The sequence below is a fragment of the Leucoraja erinacea genome, chromosome 19 (assembly GCF_028641065.1).
Source record: "Leucoraja erinacea ecotype New England chromosome 19, Leri_hhj_1, whole genome shotgun sequence".
Lineage (NCBI taxonomy): Eukaryota > Metazoa > Chordata > Chondrichthyes > Rajiformes > Rajidae > Leucoraja > Leucoraja erinaceus.
In genome coordinates, this window is record NC_073395.1 from 34,192,841 (window position 1) to 34,210,984 (window position 18,144).

The 18,144-nt window shown below is 42.1% G+C and overlaps 1 protein-coding gene across 5 annotated transcripts in view; it reads right to left on the reverse strand.

Moving 5' to 3' along the window:
• grip1 (glutamate receptor interacting protein 1) overlaps positions 1 to 18,144 on the reverse strand; it is a 444,119-nt gene that overhangs the window by 94,859 nt on the left and 331,116 nt on the right. For all 5 annotated transcript variants that reach the window (XM_055650804.1, XM_055650801.1, XM_055650802.1 and 2 more), the window contains exons 4-7: positions 14,145 to 14,290; positions 9,820 to 9,903; positions 2,957 to 3,032; positions 384 to 529 (exon numbers count right to left, since the gene is read on the reverse strand). In XM_055650804.1, coding sequence (XP_055506779.1) covers positions 384 to 529; positions 2,957 to 3,032; positions 9,820 to 9,903; positions 14,145 to 14,290 — 452 coding nt within the window. The remainder of the gene's footprint in view (positions 1 to 383; positions 530 to 2,956; positions 3,033 to 9,819; positions 9,904 to 14,144; positions 14,291 to 18,144) is intronic.

The following is an 18,144-nucleotide window of genomic DNA, read 5'->3' on the forward strand; positions in this document are numbered from 1 at the left end:
TTCAAAAGATATAGGGGAAAAACATAATATCAAAATTACTGTTATTACTGGTCTGTGAAATTGTAAGATGAATAAAAATGTATTCAATCTACTTTGGCAATTATTATTATTTTTAGAAATATCACTCTTGTTTCCAACACTGGTTTGAATCGAATTTAAGAATGTTATGTGAACAGATTGATTTATCTGCAAGCTTATACAAGAGAGAAACAGAAATAGTTCACCTCATAATGAACCTACAGATGATACTGCAACACTTGCCAGATTCCTATTAGAATACAGTTGGCTGCTGCTGATATAAAATTACTCTGTATAAAAACATAGTGGTTGAAAAAGATCACGATTTGGTGGAGGTCAAGGACTTGTCCAGAAAGTTAACATACCCATTACAGATACATCGTATTCGATTATTAATGTTGCTTCCTGTCCACACTGTTTAAGAATGCTCATAGCTTCTGCATGAGTTGTTCCAAGAAGCCGAATTCCATCAACACTCAACAGCCTGTCGCCAACCTTTATTGTGCCTTCTCTGGAAGACAGAAATGAAAATTAACTATTTAGGTACATGCTCATTGAAAGATTGAACCATCAAAGGAACTAAATGGCTTTGGGCCGCTTTGCAATATTTAACTGGTCCGTTTCTTCTTCATCACCAACCAACCATGTGATATGTGATCATTTTAAAATTGTGATTCTTTCATCATGAATGTGATCACATTCAATTACACAAATTCAATGAAAACTAAATGCATCAAATTGTTGTGGCACAGAATCTATCATTCAGCCCATTGAGTCCATGCCATCATCGCCTTGTTCTATTCCCACCCTCTATATCTATAGGTCTTTAATTATTCTCTCGTGTCCACCCATTCATTCTGAAAGCATTGATCAATGCCATTTCCACTAAGTAAGTAAGTTTATTGGCCAAGTATTCATATACAAGGAATTTGCCTTGGTGCTCCGCCCACAAGTAACAACATGACATACAGTGACAGTTACGAATGACTCAGAAAACACTAAACATTAATAATAATAAAACATTAATGATAAAACACCATTGATCAAGCATTGAACCAACAAAATACCAGATCAAAGACATCATGAAAGGAAGTGAATTCCAGGTTTCACATACGGAGCAAACATACTTTTCCTCTCATCCTTTAACCAAAATGTTAAGCCCATTTCCCCTGGTCTTTGAGCCATCTGCTAACATGTGGGGGAGGGAGGGAAGGGGAGGTGGATTTCTATTTATCGTCTGTATCCCTTGAATATATCCATGCTTTGCTCCAATGCTGACAATCTTGCTCATCCTCACTTAAATCCCTCATCCCTTAAACCATTCTAGTGAATCAATTCTGCACCCACTCAGGGACCTTCACATCACAATCGACAGGAAGAGAACAGATCAGATCTTTTCACAATGTTCCATCTATGCATACCCTGAAAGGATTTTGAATACACAATCTCTTTTGCAGGTGGTGATGCTGGGATAAAGTCACTGAATAATTTCATAATTGCAGCTAAAGTTTCTCATTTACATTTTATGGCATTGTCTGCAGGAATTAATGAAATGTTTTAATTAGTCTCAAGGTTTCATTTTGATTTAAATAACTTCCCAGAGGTGCTGCCACATATTCTCAGTCTTAAATCTACCTCATTCAAATTTTCTTTGATTGCAATTTGCTTTTGTTTTGCTTCAGCTTGAACTACAATCTTTACACCATTCTGCTATTTTGATTTGTCATTGTATTTATTATCGTATCTTTATTACGACATACCTATATGGTTTGCTCTGTGAGCTTCATACGAACACGGAATTCTTTACATCCTGGTGGATATGACATTACACTAAACTGAGATATCAACGCTTATTCGTTTAGTCTCACCAACAGATTTCTCTCAACTAGCATTTTGAATATATCACTTCTGTGAATAATAAAAATCATCAAATTATGCCGCATTGAAATATAAGGATACAGTGGCATCAGTTAGTTTACGAGCAGTGAAAACTGACACTAGACAAAATATAAAAACACCCATAGAAAGTCACACCAGCAAATCACTATCCATTAAATGTGCATTTCAAATTCATATCCAGATTCAAAATTAATTATTAAATCATACTTACACATTTTTCAACTACAATGTGAGGAAGGATGAGGAGCAAAATCAAATTTTACACTATTGTTAAAATGGGTGTGCATGACCTGCTGAGTTTTTTTTCTCCCAGTATTTTCTGTTTTGGTTACGGAAAGATTTAGACAGGCGGAGAGGGCACACTCACATTTCAAAAACATCAGATTCTGAACACTACTTCCACTTGCATTGGATATATCTTTCTAAGTGAGACCTCCAATATTTGTACACTCAGCATTTCTACCAAACTCTAAGCGACAAATCCTACCAATCCTATATCAATCACCATCCTTGACCTAAGTATTAAAAGTATGTAATGGAGACAGAACACTGATCATGATCCTGAATCTGCTGTTGTTTAAAATTTAATTCATCCTTCGGTACATGAAAAATGCTGCAAAGTGACCATTCTCAGAGCTCAAAGGAAACATCCAACAGAATCCCTGGGTTGAAGTAACCACAGGCATTTAATCAACTCGTGTATAGGTACAATAGTAGTTGCATTGTACAGTCAACATCACCCTGGGCTGACTGCTTGAAGGAAAGATTTAATGGGCATCTGTATATACTGTGTCCTCTCAAAATGAGTGGCAGATATTTTGGGAAAGAAGCATTTTTACACAAGGCAGTAGCAGCTGTAGGATGCAGTCCTCGGGTAAAATAATTCACAGCAACAATGGCAGCAGTTGGATACTTGGTACTCACTGGCAACAGTGCAGGGAAGCGAACTTAGCAACTTGATCAGAGGCTGCCCATGAGATGGACAATGGAATGACCAGACCCAATTAAAGACATAATAATTGTACTGTTATTATTCTACCTGTCAGCTGGCCCTCCAGTTCTAACACATGTTACCACAATTGGCCGGGATCTATTCCTGTCTTCATGAGTTCCTCCTGAGAAAGAAAGAGAAGATATTAAACAATATCGATTCTTCACCTCTGCAAACCGACGTAACTGATACAATGCATTGCCAACAGGGTCCATTGGGCAATATGGTGGCTGGACCAGATTAGCTAATCTTAAGCATGTTAGCAGAGAGGAGTTAACAACTGCTCCCAGAAACCAAGGAAAGTGAGCTGCTGGCCCAAGATCCCTGCCAGACTGAGCATGTTTGCTTGCCGCACTTAGGACTGCCTGCAATGGGCTTCTACGATTGAATAATCTGCAGACAGACACCGTCTAGACTCACAGATCTAGATGGCCACTTGAGGAAGTTATTGAAGGATGATTGTTATCTGAGCAACTGTACATCAGAGAGCAATCAATACCTGCAGCAGAGAAACTTGAGAGGAGGGAAATGAAATCTTATTAGGATTTCCTCACACGCTAAATAATTCAGAACAATAGTATCCAATATGGCACTTAATCTCTGCAAAGGCCACACAATAGCAGGGCAGGACATTTACAAAAGATCCCCTAATTGACTGAAGGAAGTGGCCCAGCTTTGCTACCTTCCCATACAAAGTTGCTGGCTGTGGGCCTTGGCTCGAGTGGTAACTATTTGCATTGGCTTTCCAGGCTGCAGGTTCAGGGTCTGGTTCAAGATGAGAACATGTAATCCAGGCGTGGCTAGTGCAGCACAGAGAGTGTCACTCTGTTGAAGGTGTAACCTGTTGGAACCGATATTAAAGTAAGGTCCAAGAGGGAACTGCAGATGCTGGAAATTAATCTGTAGCAGTATGAACATTGGCTTCTCTAATTTCAGGTAGTCCTGGCTTTCTCCTCCCCTGTCTCTGCCTCTTCCTTTCTTCTTCCCGCCCCACCACCCTTACATCAGTCTGAAGAAGAGTCTCGACCCGAAACGTTGCCTATTTCCTTTGTTCCAAAGATGCTGCCTCACCCGCTGAGTTTCTACAGCGTTTTTGTCTACCTCAACGTAAGGTCTTGTTGCTATCTCAAATTGCTGCAAAAGATTCCGCGGCACCGCTTTGAAGAAGAGCAGGAAATGACCCAATGTCCAGGTCGATATTTATCCACACCAACACTAAAAAATACAGGTCATTGGCACTTCACTGCTAGTTGGAACTGACAGTGTACAAGTGGACTCCTGCAATGCCATCACAATAAAAACGCTATGCTTGAAAGCCCTTTTATAATGTCAAACGAATGTCAAGTCGTCACATTTATTTATATAGCACATTTAAAAAACAACTCCTGTTGGCCAAAGTGCTTTACATTTGTTATAAGAATAGTATAAACAAACAAACTACATACATATATATATATGTCTCCCTTGCTCAGTGGACGTCAGGAAAGGCTTGGGAGTATAGATAAGATTTTAGTCTTGACTTAAAGAAGTCGATGGAGGGGGCAGTTCTGATGGGAAGGGGGATGCTGTTCCACAGTCTAGGAGCTGCAACCGCAAAGGCGCGGTCGCCCCTAAGCTTATGCCTAGACCGCGGGATATTCAGCAGCCCCAAGTCGGCCGATCTGAGGGGCCTGGAGGTGGAGTGGTGGTTGAGAAGACTTTTAATGTAGGAGGGGGAAAGCCCATTGAGGGCTTTGTAGACATAGAGGAGGGTCTTGAAATGTATACGGAACCGCACAGGGAGCCAGTGGAGAGAGGCCAGGATCGGGGTGATGTGGTCCCTTTTTCGGGTGCCCGTCAGGAGTCTCGCTGCGGCGTTTTGGACCAGTTGCAGGCGGGACAGGGAAGATTGGCTGATGCCAGTGTAAAGGGAGTTGCAGTAATCGAGGCGGGAGGAGATAAATGTGTGGATGATCTTTTCGAGGTCATCAAAGTAGAGGAATTGGTTTATTTTAGCTATCGTCCGAAGCTGAAAGAAGCTAGCTTTTACCACGGCATTGACTTTTTTGTCAAATTTCAGTGCTGAGTCAAATATCACGCCAGGATTTTGACGTGAGGTTTGAGTAGTGGGGTAAGGCTTCCAAGGCTGCCTGCTATCATTTTGATTGAGTCCGAGGGGCCGAGAAGGATGACCTCAGACTTACTCTCGTTTAGTTGGAGGAAGTTCTGGGCCATCCAACACTTTATATCCTCGAGGCAGCGGGTAAGGTTAAGCAGATTTGATTGGTTTTTGGGCTTCAGGGGGAGATAGAGTTGTGTATCGTCTGCGTAGCAATGGAAGGAAATGCCGTGCCTTTGAATGACTTGGCCTAAGGGGAGCATATACAGGGAGAAGAGAATGGGGCCAAGGATGGAACCTTGTGGAACCCCACAGCAGAGATTAGCTGGGGAGGAGAAAGAGTTGCCTATGTTAGTCGAGAAACTCCTACCTTTGAGGTAAGAGATGAACCATCTCAGGGCAGTGCCATCAATACCAACCCCGTACCGGAGACGGTCAATTAGGATGGTGTGGTCGACAGTGTCAAATGCTGCGCTGAGGTCAAGAAGGAGCAGGATTGCACAGTCGCCGGAGTCAACGGTGAGCAGTAGGTCATTATGTACCTTCAACAAGGCAGACTCTGTGCCCTGAAACCTGATTGGAAAGTTTCCAGGATAGTGTTTTGGTGAAGGTAAGGCATAAGTTAACTAAAAATTACCTTTTCAAGGGCTTTTGAGAATTAAAGGCAGTTTAGAAATGGGTCTGCAGTTGCTTGGCAAGGTGGGGTCGAGGTTAGGTTTTTTCAGGAGTGGCTGGACCACCACATGCTTGAAGCAGGTAGGTACAGTGCCAGTGGCCAGAATGAGAGAGAAACCACATACATTTAAATCTGTATTTTCCCCATTAATCAAATTTCCTTCTGTTCTTGACCGAATACAAACATATTGAAACCTTGTTTTCACAGGATGGTCTCAGCACTGCAGGAGGTCATTCACCATGCAGTGTGCATTGTGCCTCATGCAAGAGCAATCCAGTTAATTGCACTCTCATTTCTCATCTCCCCATAGACCAGTCTATCCAGTTCCTTTTTCAATGGGACGTTTGAATGTACCTCCTGACAGTTCACTCCAGACCATACGCACTCAATGCATTAATAAGATTTCTACATTAGTTTGTTTGTTAATCAACTTCATTATACGTGCTATAGTTCCCGCTGCTCAGCCGAAGGGAATAGTTACCCCAACCTACTGTTTCGACTTTGTGATCTTATACACCTCACAAACTCCTCTGTCCCAATGAGAATAACCATAACATCTCCAATCTATTCACAAAACCAAGGCCTTTCATTCCTAAAATTACATTTGTAAATCTCTTCTGCACATTCTTTAGCGCCAGCACATCTTTCCTAAAGTGACATAACACTCCAGATGTGACTGCACCAGCACTTTATAAATACTCATCCAGGTAGATTTGATCTTTATGTCTTTATTTATAAAAACAGAATACCATATCTTTTCTTAGAAACTATTTTCTAAAATTATTCTGCTGCTTTCAATGTGCCCAGGTCCATTCACTCTTGCAAATGGAAAAGCAAAGTTGCTGGAAATGTGAAACAAGTCGAGTATGCTGGGAACACAAAGATGGTCATGGGGCTTTCTCACGGGGCGACTTGACGCAAGAGGCAACCAGAGTTGAACATCGTGGGAACCTTGTACGATAACCGTACGGCATTCGTGGACCACCGTGGACCACCGTGGCGCTAACGGCAGGTACTCGTGTAACTTGTTGACTCGGGAGAAAATTCAAGCAAGCTTGAATTTCTCCAAGAGTGACTTGTACACTTGTGGTTGAACATTGAAACATTATATGGACGTAGTGGCCAGTGCGATATCCGTAATAACTCTTGCGTTTAGCGTGGAAACTCCTGCGAACGGTGAATCCGGAAGCTGGACAGAGGGGACAGAAGGTGAGTAAAAAAGGTGGTCTCAATATCGCCAATGGAACAAGTGTCCATCGAGGATGTCCCACCTCATTGTCATTGTTGGAGAATCTTTTTCACTGGAACACTTGCAGAGATGGCTCCCAGAAAAGCTCAAAGAAAGGGGGTAAAGCATGTCAGAAAGGTTTTTGCCATGCAGGAGAATGAGGAGGAGACGCAGCAAGAGAGACAGGTGGAGAGGCAACAGGAGATGCCACAGATAACACTGCCTGTGGGCTCCTTGGAGCAGGGAGAGGGTGAGCAAAGTGGATTTCAGATTGCCTCCCCAGTAGCCGTTGTAGGAATAGCCTCAACAGACGCGTATATAAAGGGAAGATGGCAGAAGGTAAGGCCATATAACTTCACCAGGGAACAAGAGGGGGAACTTGTAGAATGGTACCAATTCAACAAAATTCTTTACGATAAATCCAGAGAGGATTACAGAAACAGGGAGAAAAAACGGAACCTGCTGGAGACGAAGGCTGCGGAGTATCCCGGGTGCTCATGTGAGTATATATAACGATATATTAGTACATCAACAGAAAAACCATTTAATGTTATCCATGATTGGGTGGCCGATTGGGAAAGGGGGAGATGCAGCGAGACCTGGGTGTCATGGTACACCAGTCATTGAAGGTAGGCATGCAGGTGCAGCAGGCAGTAAAGAAAGCGAATGGCATGTTGGCTTTCATAGCAAGAGGATTTGAGTATAGGAGCAGGGAGGTTCTACTGCAGTTGTATAGGGTCTTGGTGAGACCACACCTGGAGTATTGCGTGCAGTTTTGGTCTCCAAATCTGAGGAAGGACATTATTGCCATAGAGGGAGTGCAGAGAAGGTTCACCAGACTGATTCCTGGGATGTCAGGACTGTCTTATGAAGAAAGACTGGATAGACTTGGTTTATACTCTCTAGAGTTTAGGAGATTGAGAGGGGATCTTATAGAAACTTACAAAATTCTTAAGGGGTTGGACAGGCTAGATGCAGGAAGATTGTTTCCGATGTTGGGGAAGTCCAGGACAAGGGGTCACAGCTTAAGGATAAGGGGGAAATCCTTTAAAACCGAGATGAGGAGAACTTTTTTCACACAGAGAGTGGTGAATCTCTGGAACTCTCTGCCACAGAGGGTAGTTGAGGCCAGTTCATTGGCTATATTTAAGAGGGAGTTAGATGTGGCCCTTGTGGCCAAGGGGATCAGAGGGTATGGAGAAAAGGCAGGTACGGGATACTGAGTTGGATGATCAGCCATGATCATATTAAATGGCGGTGCAGGCTCGAAGGGCCGAATGGCCTACTCCTGCACCTAATTTCTATGTTTCTATGTTTCTATTAAAAACATACATTGCTGTTGATGTAAAAGTGCTGTTTTTGCAGTTAACTTAAACTTCTCTTATAAGTGTGTCTGTGCCCTGCAGCTGCAAAGTAAAAAAGTCGCAGACAGCTTTTACACGCTCTGTGTTTGAAGTTGGAATCATGTCTCCAAGAGCCATAAAATAAATTATGTATGAGGGCAGTCAATTTTCACTTGTAATGCTTGTCTTAAAAAAGGCTATCTGTATTTACAAACTTGTGTGAAAAAAAAAGTGACATCATTTGTGCCACGTGATGATTTAACAACACTTCACAGTTCACAATGTTCATTCAAGATTTAACGGGAAAGCTCGGGAGACGGACAAGTCACTCTGAAAATGACAGAAATGCCGAGTACCCGTGGGAACTCTTTATCTACCCCCCGTTATATCGTGTGATATCGTGCTAGACCACGACCACTTCACTCTGGTTACATCTTGCGTCAAGTCGCCCCGTGAGAAAGCCCCATCAGGTAGCAACCGTGAGAAGACAACAAAAGGTGAAGACCTTTCATCAGAAGGATCTTGTACCATTGTTAGAATTGTGCACTCTGGTCTATATTGTCTCTTCTCTTTCTCCCTATCACAATCTAGCACTTTGCACTCCTCAATCTCTTGGATGGAGAATTTATAACCAACTCAGCTTTTTGACTCAGTTTGGTTTGTTGCAGACTAGGGAGATAAGCATTGTATGCATGACAATAATTACAAAACAATATTTGAAATCCACTTCAACCTCACTGCGAAATATATCTGACCCCATAACCTGCAAAATTACATGTATATTGCTACTGTCTTGAGGATTAACTGTTTTGAAAGTAATAGAATATTTTCACTTGCACTCCAGATATTATGTACTAAAAATAGTCCACATTGATGGGGAAGGCTCCAACACATACAGGACTTTTAAGAGCAGCACAATTGACCTGCCAGTAGCAATCACAGCTAAATCTACCATGAACGTTATTCTTCCAAAATAAGTGGAATTGGTCCCAATCTTATCATTGAATTCTTATAAAATCAAACTGATAGTGTCAGAGCCATCTAGATTTCTTTATGCTGTGACTCAAAAAGAGACAGTTGTCACGGCAACAGTTTCAATCTGCAAAGGGGAAGAATAAACATCAGATTTCACACCAAGCACTTAGACATCCGGTCTATCGGCAATATTTGACGAGATAGCATTAGTCAAGTGAATTCCTAACAACCAATGCCCCATTTTCTTAGTAATAAATCAGAGTATAACATGATGTTTACTGCACCACGTTTCCGCCAATCTAGATCCAGGGGCATACAGAGGTGAGAAGTAAATGATTCCAGAAGTCAAATTAATAAGTGAAGAAGTGGCAAAACTGGTGCAGAATTATCCAAGAACACTCTTTAAAAAATTCCTCCACAATCTGTTTTGTGAATCTTACATCAAGAAAACAATTCAGATCTAACAATTAATAAAAGGAGCCTATATAACTCATATTGTGAACATTTCATTCAGAAAGAAACCAAGTATCAAATGCCAGTTGCAAGGTGAAATAATGCAAGCTGCAACACGCTAGTAAATGGCTTCCTCACCTCTGATCACAAATCCAAATGTGTTGCCTTCTTTATGTAGAGTCACTTCCACAGTTTTCAGAAAAATACCCGAGCCTTGCACAGCTGGAAAGAAAAAAATGAATGTAAGTGCTAACACGCAGGTCAAAACCAGAGCTGATCATTCCAGAGAATATTCAGCTGTGGCTTATTTCTTTGCTTTCTTCGATTCTTCTAGGTATATCAAGGTCTCGGCTGTGAGCACACTGCCTAACATTACTGCCCACAGCTCAGCAATAAATGCAATTGAAAAATGATTAATTGCTGTGGAATTGCTTTCAGGTATTCCAAGGTCTTCAAGTAATTTAAAATTGTTAATGATTCTCTTTGCCATTTCCTTTGTACTAAGTGCATGAAGTGACAGCACCTTAAATATTTTCTGCTGAGTATTTGGAATTCCCCACTATCCACATGTCCAGAGTCCAACGAGTATGTACAATAGTCCAGGGATGGAAATAAGTATTTTAAATATTTAACGCAAGACATAAGCACCAAGAGTGCGACACGGAGGCCCTCGACCTTGTTCTGCTGTTCAATAAGGTCATGGCTGATTGTGCAACTCAAGTCCATATTCCTTCAGAATCCTATGTTTTGCAGTCCCCTTAATCTCAGCACAGAATTCACTTATCAACTGGGCATCCACAGCTCTCTGCCGCAGACTATTCTAGAGTCAAGAATGACTTGGAGCGGTTGCATAACATTCATAGAGGCGAGCGCGAATAGCCAGAAGTCGTGGTACATGTAGGCACCGAGGACAATGGTAAGAGGTCCTGTAACATAAGTTTAAGGAGTTAGGTAGGTGTTTAAACAGAAGAACCTCAGATGTTGTACTCTCTGGATTGCTGCTGGTGCCATGGGCTAATGAATATAGGAATAGAAGGATCGGTCAGATAAAGGTATGACTGAAGAAATGGTGCAGGGGGAATGGGATTTAGGTTTCTTTTCTCATGGGAACCATTTCTGGGAAAAATGTGACCCATGCAGGTGGGACAGGTTGCACCTTAACCGGAGTGGAACCTAGATGCTTGCTGGGAGATTTGCGAGTGCGAATCGGGAAAGTCTATACTTAGTTGGCAGAGGAGGGAGCTCAGAATACGTATTCAGATGGAGAGTTAACAATAACCTAGGGGAGAATTCATGAGTAAATCCAGTAGTAAAAACAAGCCAGTGAGCATTAAGGTAATTCAAAGTTACAATGCACACATCGTAATGAAAGCATAACTGGTAAAACAGATTAACTCAATGCTTCAATTAACACGCGTCTATAATAAATGTCGTCATCACTGAGTCATAGTTGAAGGATATCTGACAAGTCAGTATCACAGGGTCTCGAGTTTTCAGATGAGAAAAGGGAGAAGCAAAAGACAATGAGGTTGCAATGTTAGTTAAAGATTGCAATGTTTCATTGTTGAGGATGAACATCCAAGAAGGCTCCTCAAATGAGGCCATATGGGTAGAGATTAGAAATAAAATGTGGTTGAGTCACTTTGCTAGGTGTGTATCACAGACCTCCCAAATGTCAACAAGAGCTAGAGGAAGATTTAAGTAAACAAGTAAATTACATCAGCAAGGCTGTTGTAGGGTTGTGCATGGGAGGCTGTTCTGGAAGGTTAGCTTGCTTGGGGTCCAAGCAGATCGAGCTAACTGGACACAGAATTGGCTTCTGGGAAGGTAACAGAGGGTGACGGTGAAGGGTGTTTTTTGGACTGGAGTGTAGTGACTCGTGGTCTGCTTCAGGAAACAGTGCTGGGCCCATTGCTGTTTGTGGTTTACATCATTGATTTGGATGAGAATATAGAAGGCATGTAGAGTAGGTTTGCAGATGCCACTAAAGTCAGTGGTATCGTCGACAGTCAAGGTGGTTAACAAAATACAGCAGGATCTTGACAATCTGGGTATGTGGGCAGGGGAATGGCCAATGGAGTTTAATGCAGATAAGTTTGAGGCATTGAATTTTGGGAAATCAAACCAAGGTCAGACCTTCACAGTGAATGGTCGGGTCCTGGGGATGCTCGTGGAGCAGAAGGATCGAGGATTACAGGTAAATAGTTCCCTGCAATGGGTGTCACACACAGATAGGGTCTTAAAGAAGGCTTGTGGTGCATTGATCATCATCAAGCGGTGCTGAATATGGGTGTTGGGACACTATGTTACAGTTGTACAAAATGTCGATGAATGCACTTTTGGAGTAACCTGAAACGCAGCCTTTCCATTCCCTTCAAAGATGCTGCCTGACCCGCTGAGACCCCAGCACTTTATGATTTCCTGCTCTCTGACAAAAGCCAACTCCATCACCAACTGTTCTGCCTTTGTTGACAGAAGGAACTGCAGTTGGCAGTTTACAAAAAAAGACATGAAGTGCTGGAGTAACTCAGTGGGTCAGTCGGCATCTCTGCCGGTCATGGATAGGTGACGTTTCGGGTCTGAACCTTATAAGGAAATGCTACCTGAACGTTGGGTTACTCCAGCACTTTCGTTTTCCACCTTGGTTATCCAACTGTGACCCTAAAATGGGTTTCTTATCCCTTGCCCGCTTTCACCTCTTAGAAATCATTTTCTTCCACCATCGCAAGCTATATGCCTCTGAAATGCCTGGTTGATGCCCTTGTCATCAGTTGTGATTGCTTCAAGCTAGCCTTTTATCTTCTACCCTGATTGAACCTCTGCGTAGACCAATACCACGCTGGGTTTCTGCTCATCATTTTGCTATTCTTCAAGACCAACGCTGGCTCCTAATCTTAACATTTAATGCATGAGCATTTTAAATGTCCAACTTTGCCTTTGACTTTCAAAAATCACACTCCGCACATCTGCAAAGGCCAACTGTTTGTTTAACTTGTGCAACTACCAGATTGCTTCACTAGTCTGCTTCAGGCTTTCACATCCTAACCCTTTGTCATCATTATTCCTCCTTGGGCCTTCATACACTTAGTTACCTGGGTTCCACTGTGGCCTCATGCTCTTCCCTTCACGGCAGTCCCTAGCACCAGCCATTTTAACCAAGAATTGCCATCACTCTTAAAATCTCTAGTCTCAATGTCCATTTTTGTCGGATTAATGCTATGTAAAGTATTTGAGATGTTTACCCCCACACAACAGCAAGGGGGAAATCACATTTACTGAAGATAGAGGACCTCTGGATCATCCCAGAGTGGAGTTCTGATTGTGCATCTCTTAGATAATTCCGTGCTGCCTGTGTGGAATCCAAAACCATGAATAATATAGATCAGAAACAGAGCGGCAATGTTGCAGCTCTGATATTCTCTCTGTGTGGTTCCTGCTTGAAGTTTAGGATGGTGATTTTTTGGGTCGCGTAGCACAGCTGGCTGCAAAACACATCACCTCAGCGGGCAGCCTATTGAGCCATCTTAATGTAGTGACCTCTAGTCCTAGACTCTTCTAATAGTGGAAACATCCTCTCCACATCCACTCTGTTTCCTTCAAGACACACCTTAAAAATATATCAATACCATTTTTGATGTTATGCAGAAATTAATCTATCAAATTTGCCCAAATCTTACTGTGAGTGCAGATCAACTTAATTAATTCTGTAGAAAATGGAAAGACATGAAAGACAGGCTTGTTTTTACAGCAATTTTCTTTTCCATTTCCGTTTTCGTTCATCACCAAGCGATTTACAGCCTAGTAAATACTTTTGAAAAGTAGACAATGTGAAATTTGCACACCGCAAACTGCCACAAATGGCAGCGTGATAATGGAAAATGCTATTCAAGTCTATTCTTGAATAACCACTACACAATAGTGGTTATTCAAGTCTCCAGAGTAGCTTTTGAGGCCAGGAGTTTCAGACACAGCTGAGAATGTTACCAATGAAGAAATAACTAAGTGTTTGAAAGAAGAAATACTTTTAAGTGTTTTTAGGGTATGTGACGTTCTCATTTTCATGAATCAAAAGAAGTTTGCCCGTCCCAGTAACACTCCCCACAACAACATCAGTATATGGACGCCACAGGCAGTAAATCAATTCTTAGATTTGGTACCTTAATTCATTACAATTGCAAAATCATTTAAAGTTCCTGGTTATTTTTTTCCTGCTATAAAATTCACACAATATTGCGGTTGCTAATGCAAAAGTTCAGTATGTTAAATATTTATATTTCAAATATCAATATTTGAAAAGGATTTTTAATGTAATTGAACTGTTTGAGCCTAGGCTTCATGCTAAATGCATTAAAGATGAAAATATCTTCGCCTTTTCAAAAGTCAAGTTCACGTTTAAATGTGTTATTAACGTTATCAATACTTAATTCAAGCTTTTCTATTGAATAAATATCAATGGTACTCACAAACAGGAGGCAGTTCATATTCCACCTCCAGGACCACCCTCTCACCAACATTCTTCAGAAGACTGATGATCTCATCGTGCCTGAATTTTGTCAAGTTGATGCCATTGACAGATTTGATGTAATCTCCAATATTTAACTGATCACTTCTGTAAATCAATGCCATAGCACAGTTGATCAGCCTACTTTCGACAGGGCAAAGTGGAACACATTAGCTTTACTACTATGTCCATTATTTCAGCCACTTCTTTTGAAAGCTAATTCATAATATGTTAGGTACATTGGAAATTTTGAAAACTTCCTGAAATATATCACTCAATTAACGCAGTCAGAATATGTAGCTACTAAGTCCTACAGTATACAGTCATTAATAAATCCTTCTCAAAATAATGTTTTGCTTCACTAATTGTTAAAGTAATTTCCCTCTTGACCACAGCAATATACAGCCCCGACAACAATGTTAGCACTGTAAAAAATATATAAAACTTGGACCATAAACCTAAACATTGTGGGTTTATGGCATTTGCCTAGAAGGAACTGTGAACGTGGCCGCCACATTGTAACAGTTCAGTTAATGTGTGCACAATGATGCGTTTTAGTATCATATTAAATATTACTTGGACTAACGTGCTGGCTGTTTTATCCATTAGCAGTGCAACAGCTCAGTGCTTCAATTTATTTTCCATTACTCTAAAGTTTGTCATACTTAAATTTAAAGCTTTGTTTTGAGCCTCTTCCTCTCAATGCTAATATCAAATTCAATCAGGGTATGGCCATGATGCATGATCGCCGTCAGATCATTAACTAACTCTTGTTTACTCTTCATCATTAAATGTAACATGGCCAGATCCTAAGTACCTTTAAAAACATTTTGTTTTGGAAACAGTTCTAAACACATAGCAGAAAATCAATTGTTATTACTTTTGATGTATTGAGTTTTCCCACCCAATGTGAAAAATGACAAGCTTACATTATAATTTTTTTCCCACAAAATTTCATTATTAACCACTAAATTTGAGCTATTGAATAAAGCAAGTTTGTTTAATAGACGGACGCCTAGAAATCCATCGATGGCCAATGGTGCTAAAACCCCAGCAGGTTTCACCTTCTGAAATTCAATCCACGTACCCTGCATATGGTGCTCAATGCTACAAATCAAGGAGGAATTGATAGCAAAAATAATTATAACTTTGAATTGAAATGAAAGACAACAGGCAATTAATTATGACTTATCATAGCAACAATAATTTGATCTGAAAACAACAAGCATTTGAGTCAGAGTCATTGAGCAACACAGCACAGAAACAGATCCTCCAGCCCATCCTTTCCAAGTTGCCTGTCCGTGCTAGTCCCACTTGCCGTCCTCTAGACCATATCCCTCTAAAGGGCCTGTCCCACTGTACGAGGTAATTCAAGAGTTCTACCGAGTATTCCCTTGATTCGAACTCGGAGTATGTCCGTAGCGGGTCCGTAGGAGTTCATGGATGTCTCATAACGGTTCGTAATGCTAACGGTAGGTATTCGGGAAATCCGGTAAACTTGTGACGTTTTTTCAACACTGTGAAAAATGTCCACGAGTAAAAAAATACTGTGTCATGAAAAAAATTGTTACTTTTTACTCGTACGAGCCACTACGAGACATCCACAAACTCCTACGGACCCACTACGGACATTCTCCGAGTTCGAATCAGGGGAAAATTCGGGAGAACTTTTGAATTACCTTGTACAGTGGGACAGGCCCTTAAGTCTTTCCTATCCATTTACCTATATATTTTTTCATGTAATTGTACTCGCCTTACCACTTCCTGCACCAGCTCATTCCATATATCACCATACTGTGTGAAAAAAATTATCCTAGGATCCCTTTTAAATCTTTCCACTCTCACTTTAAACTATGCCCTCTAGTTTATGCCTCCTAGCCTGTGGAAAAGACTATGGCTATTCACCTAATCCCTTCCTCTCATGATTTTATTGACTTCTGTAAGGTCGCCCCTCAGCCTCCTACGCTCCAAGGAATAAAGTCTTAAGCTGCCCAAACTTTCCGTATAGCTTAAACACTCCTGATCTGGGAACTCCTTCCTCTAGCAACAGAACCGTACACTGAACTTCAAAAGTTGCTTTACCAATGTCTTGTGTAGATATAGATATAGATATGCCATTTATTGTCACTATACATGTACAGTGAAACTGAAAGCTGCTCGTACTCAGTGCATACATACAATTTTACACAAAAAACAAGAAACAGAAAACAAAACAGAAGGGAGATGGGGGGGGGGGGGGGGGGAATAGGTGCACAAATTCTACGGCGCTACATACATATATACATATATACAGATGGAAGTCCGTGTTGGGCGGTGTAGTCAGTGAATGTGGGGATTTGAATTCATGGTAGATATAATTCTCGGGAAGCAGCTATTCCTGAGTCTGTTTGTCCTGGATTTGATGCACCTATAGCGCCTTCCAGAGGGCAGCAGGTCGAACAGTCCAAACGCAGGATGGGAGCTGTCTTTGGTGATCTTCTTTGCCCTGCTAAGGCAGCGGGAGGTGTAGATGTCCATCAGGGAGGGGAGAGGGCAACCAATGATCCTCTGCGCTGTCCTGGTTACCCTCTGAAGCCTCTCCCTGTCTGCCATGGTGCAGCTGCCATACCATGCTGTAATGCAGTATGTCAGCAGGCTCTCGATGGACCTCGATGGTAGTTGTGTTCAAGAAGGAACTGTAGATGCTGGAAAATCGAAGGTAGTCAAAAGTGCTGGAGAAATTCAGCAGGTGAGATCAGGTTGGTTAATGCGGACCGAGCGGAGGTGTTCGGCGAAATGATCGCCAAGCCTACGCTTGGTCTCACCGATGTAGATCAGCTGACATCTAGAGCAGCGGATGCAATAGATGAGGGAGGAGGTGCAGGTGAACCTCTGTCGCACCTGGAACGACTGCATTGGTCCTTGAATGGAGTCGAGGGGGGAGGTAAAGTGACACATATAGCATCTCTTGCAGTTGCAAATGAAAGTGCCCGGGAGGGGGTGGTGCGGGTGGGAAGGGAAGAATTGGCCAGGGAGTTACGGAAGGAGCGGTCTTTGCGAAAAGCTGACGGGGGGAAGATGGGAAGGTGTGGCGAGTGGTGGGTCACGTTGGAGGTGGCGAAAATGACGGAGTACTATTTGTTGTATATGACGGCTAGTGGGGTGGACGGTGAGGACTAGGGGGACTCTGCCCTTGTTCCGTGTTGCGGGGTATTGAAGAGACCCTGGCGAGAGCCTCATCTATGGTAGGAGAGGGGAACCTCCGTTCCCTGAACAATTAGGACATTTCCGATGCCCTGGTGTGGAACACCTCATCCTGGGAACAGATGCGGTGTAGACAGAGGAATTGGGAGTAGGGGATGGAGTCTTTACAGGAAGCAGGGTGGGAAGAAGTGTAGCCTAGATAGCCATGGGAGTCAGTGGGTTTATAATGGATGTCGGTCAAATGTCTATTACCTGCGATGGAGATAGTGAGGTCAAGAAATGGTGGGGAAGTGTCGGAAATGGTCCAGGTGTATTTGAGTGCCGGATGGAAGTTAGTGGCGAAGTTGATGAAGTTAGTGAATTGTGTGTGGGTGCAGGAGGTAGCACCGATGCATTCGGCAATGTAGTGGAGTTGTAACGTGCTGTCACAACTCTTGTACCCAATACCTTGACCCATTTAAGAAAGCAGGCCAAATACTTTCTTCACCACCTGTGTCACCCCCTTCATGGAACTATGTATCTGTACCCCTCTGTCCCTCTAACCTCCCACCCCCCCCCCCACACTTTTATATTCCTCGAACTCTTATTGACAATTGGAGAAGCTATAATACAATTCCATCAAAGTGATCACTCCCCTTGTTATTTTTCAGTTCCACTCTCATACCTCACTACAGGAACCCCCAATATCTTCACTAAGAACTGCTGTCCTATTCTCTCTTATCAAACATAGAACTGATCCTGGTCTATCCCCCCCCCCTGTGGCATTTGTACCAGAACAT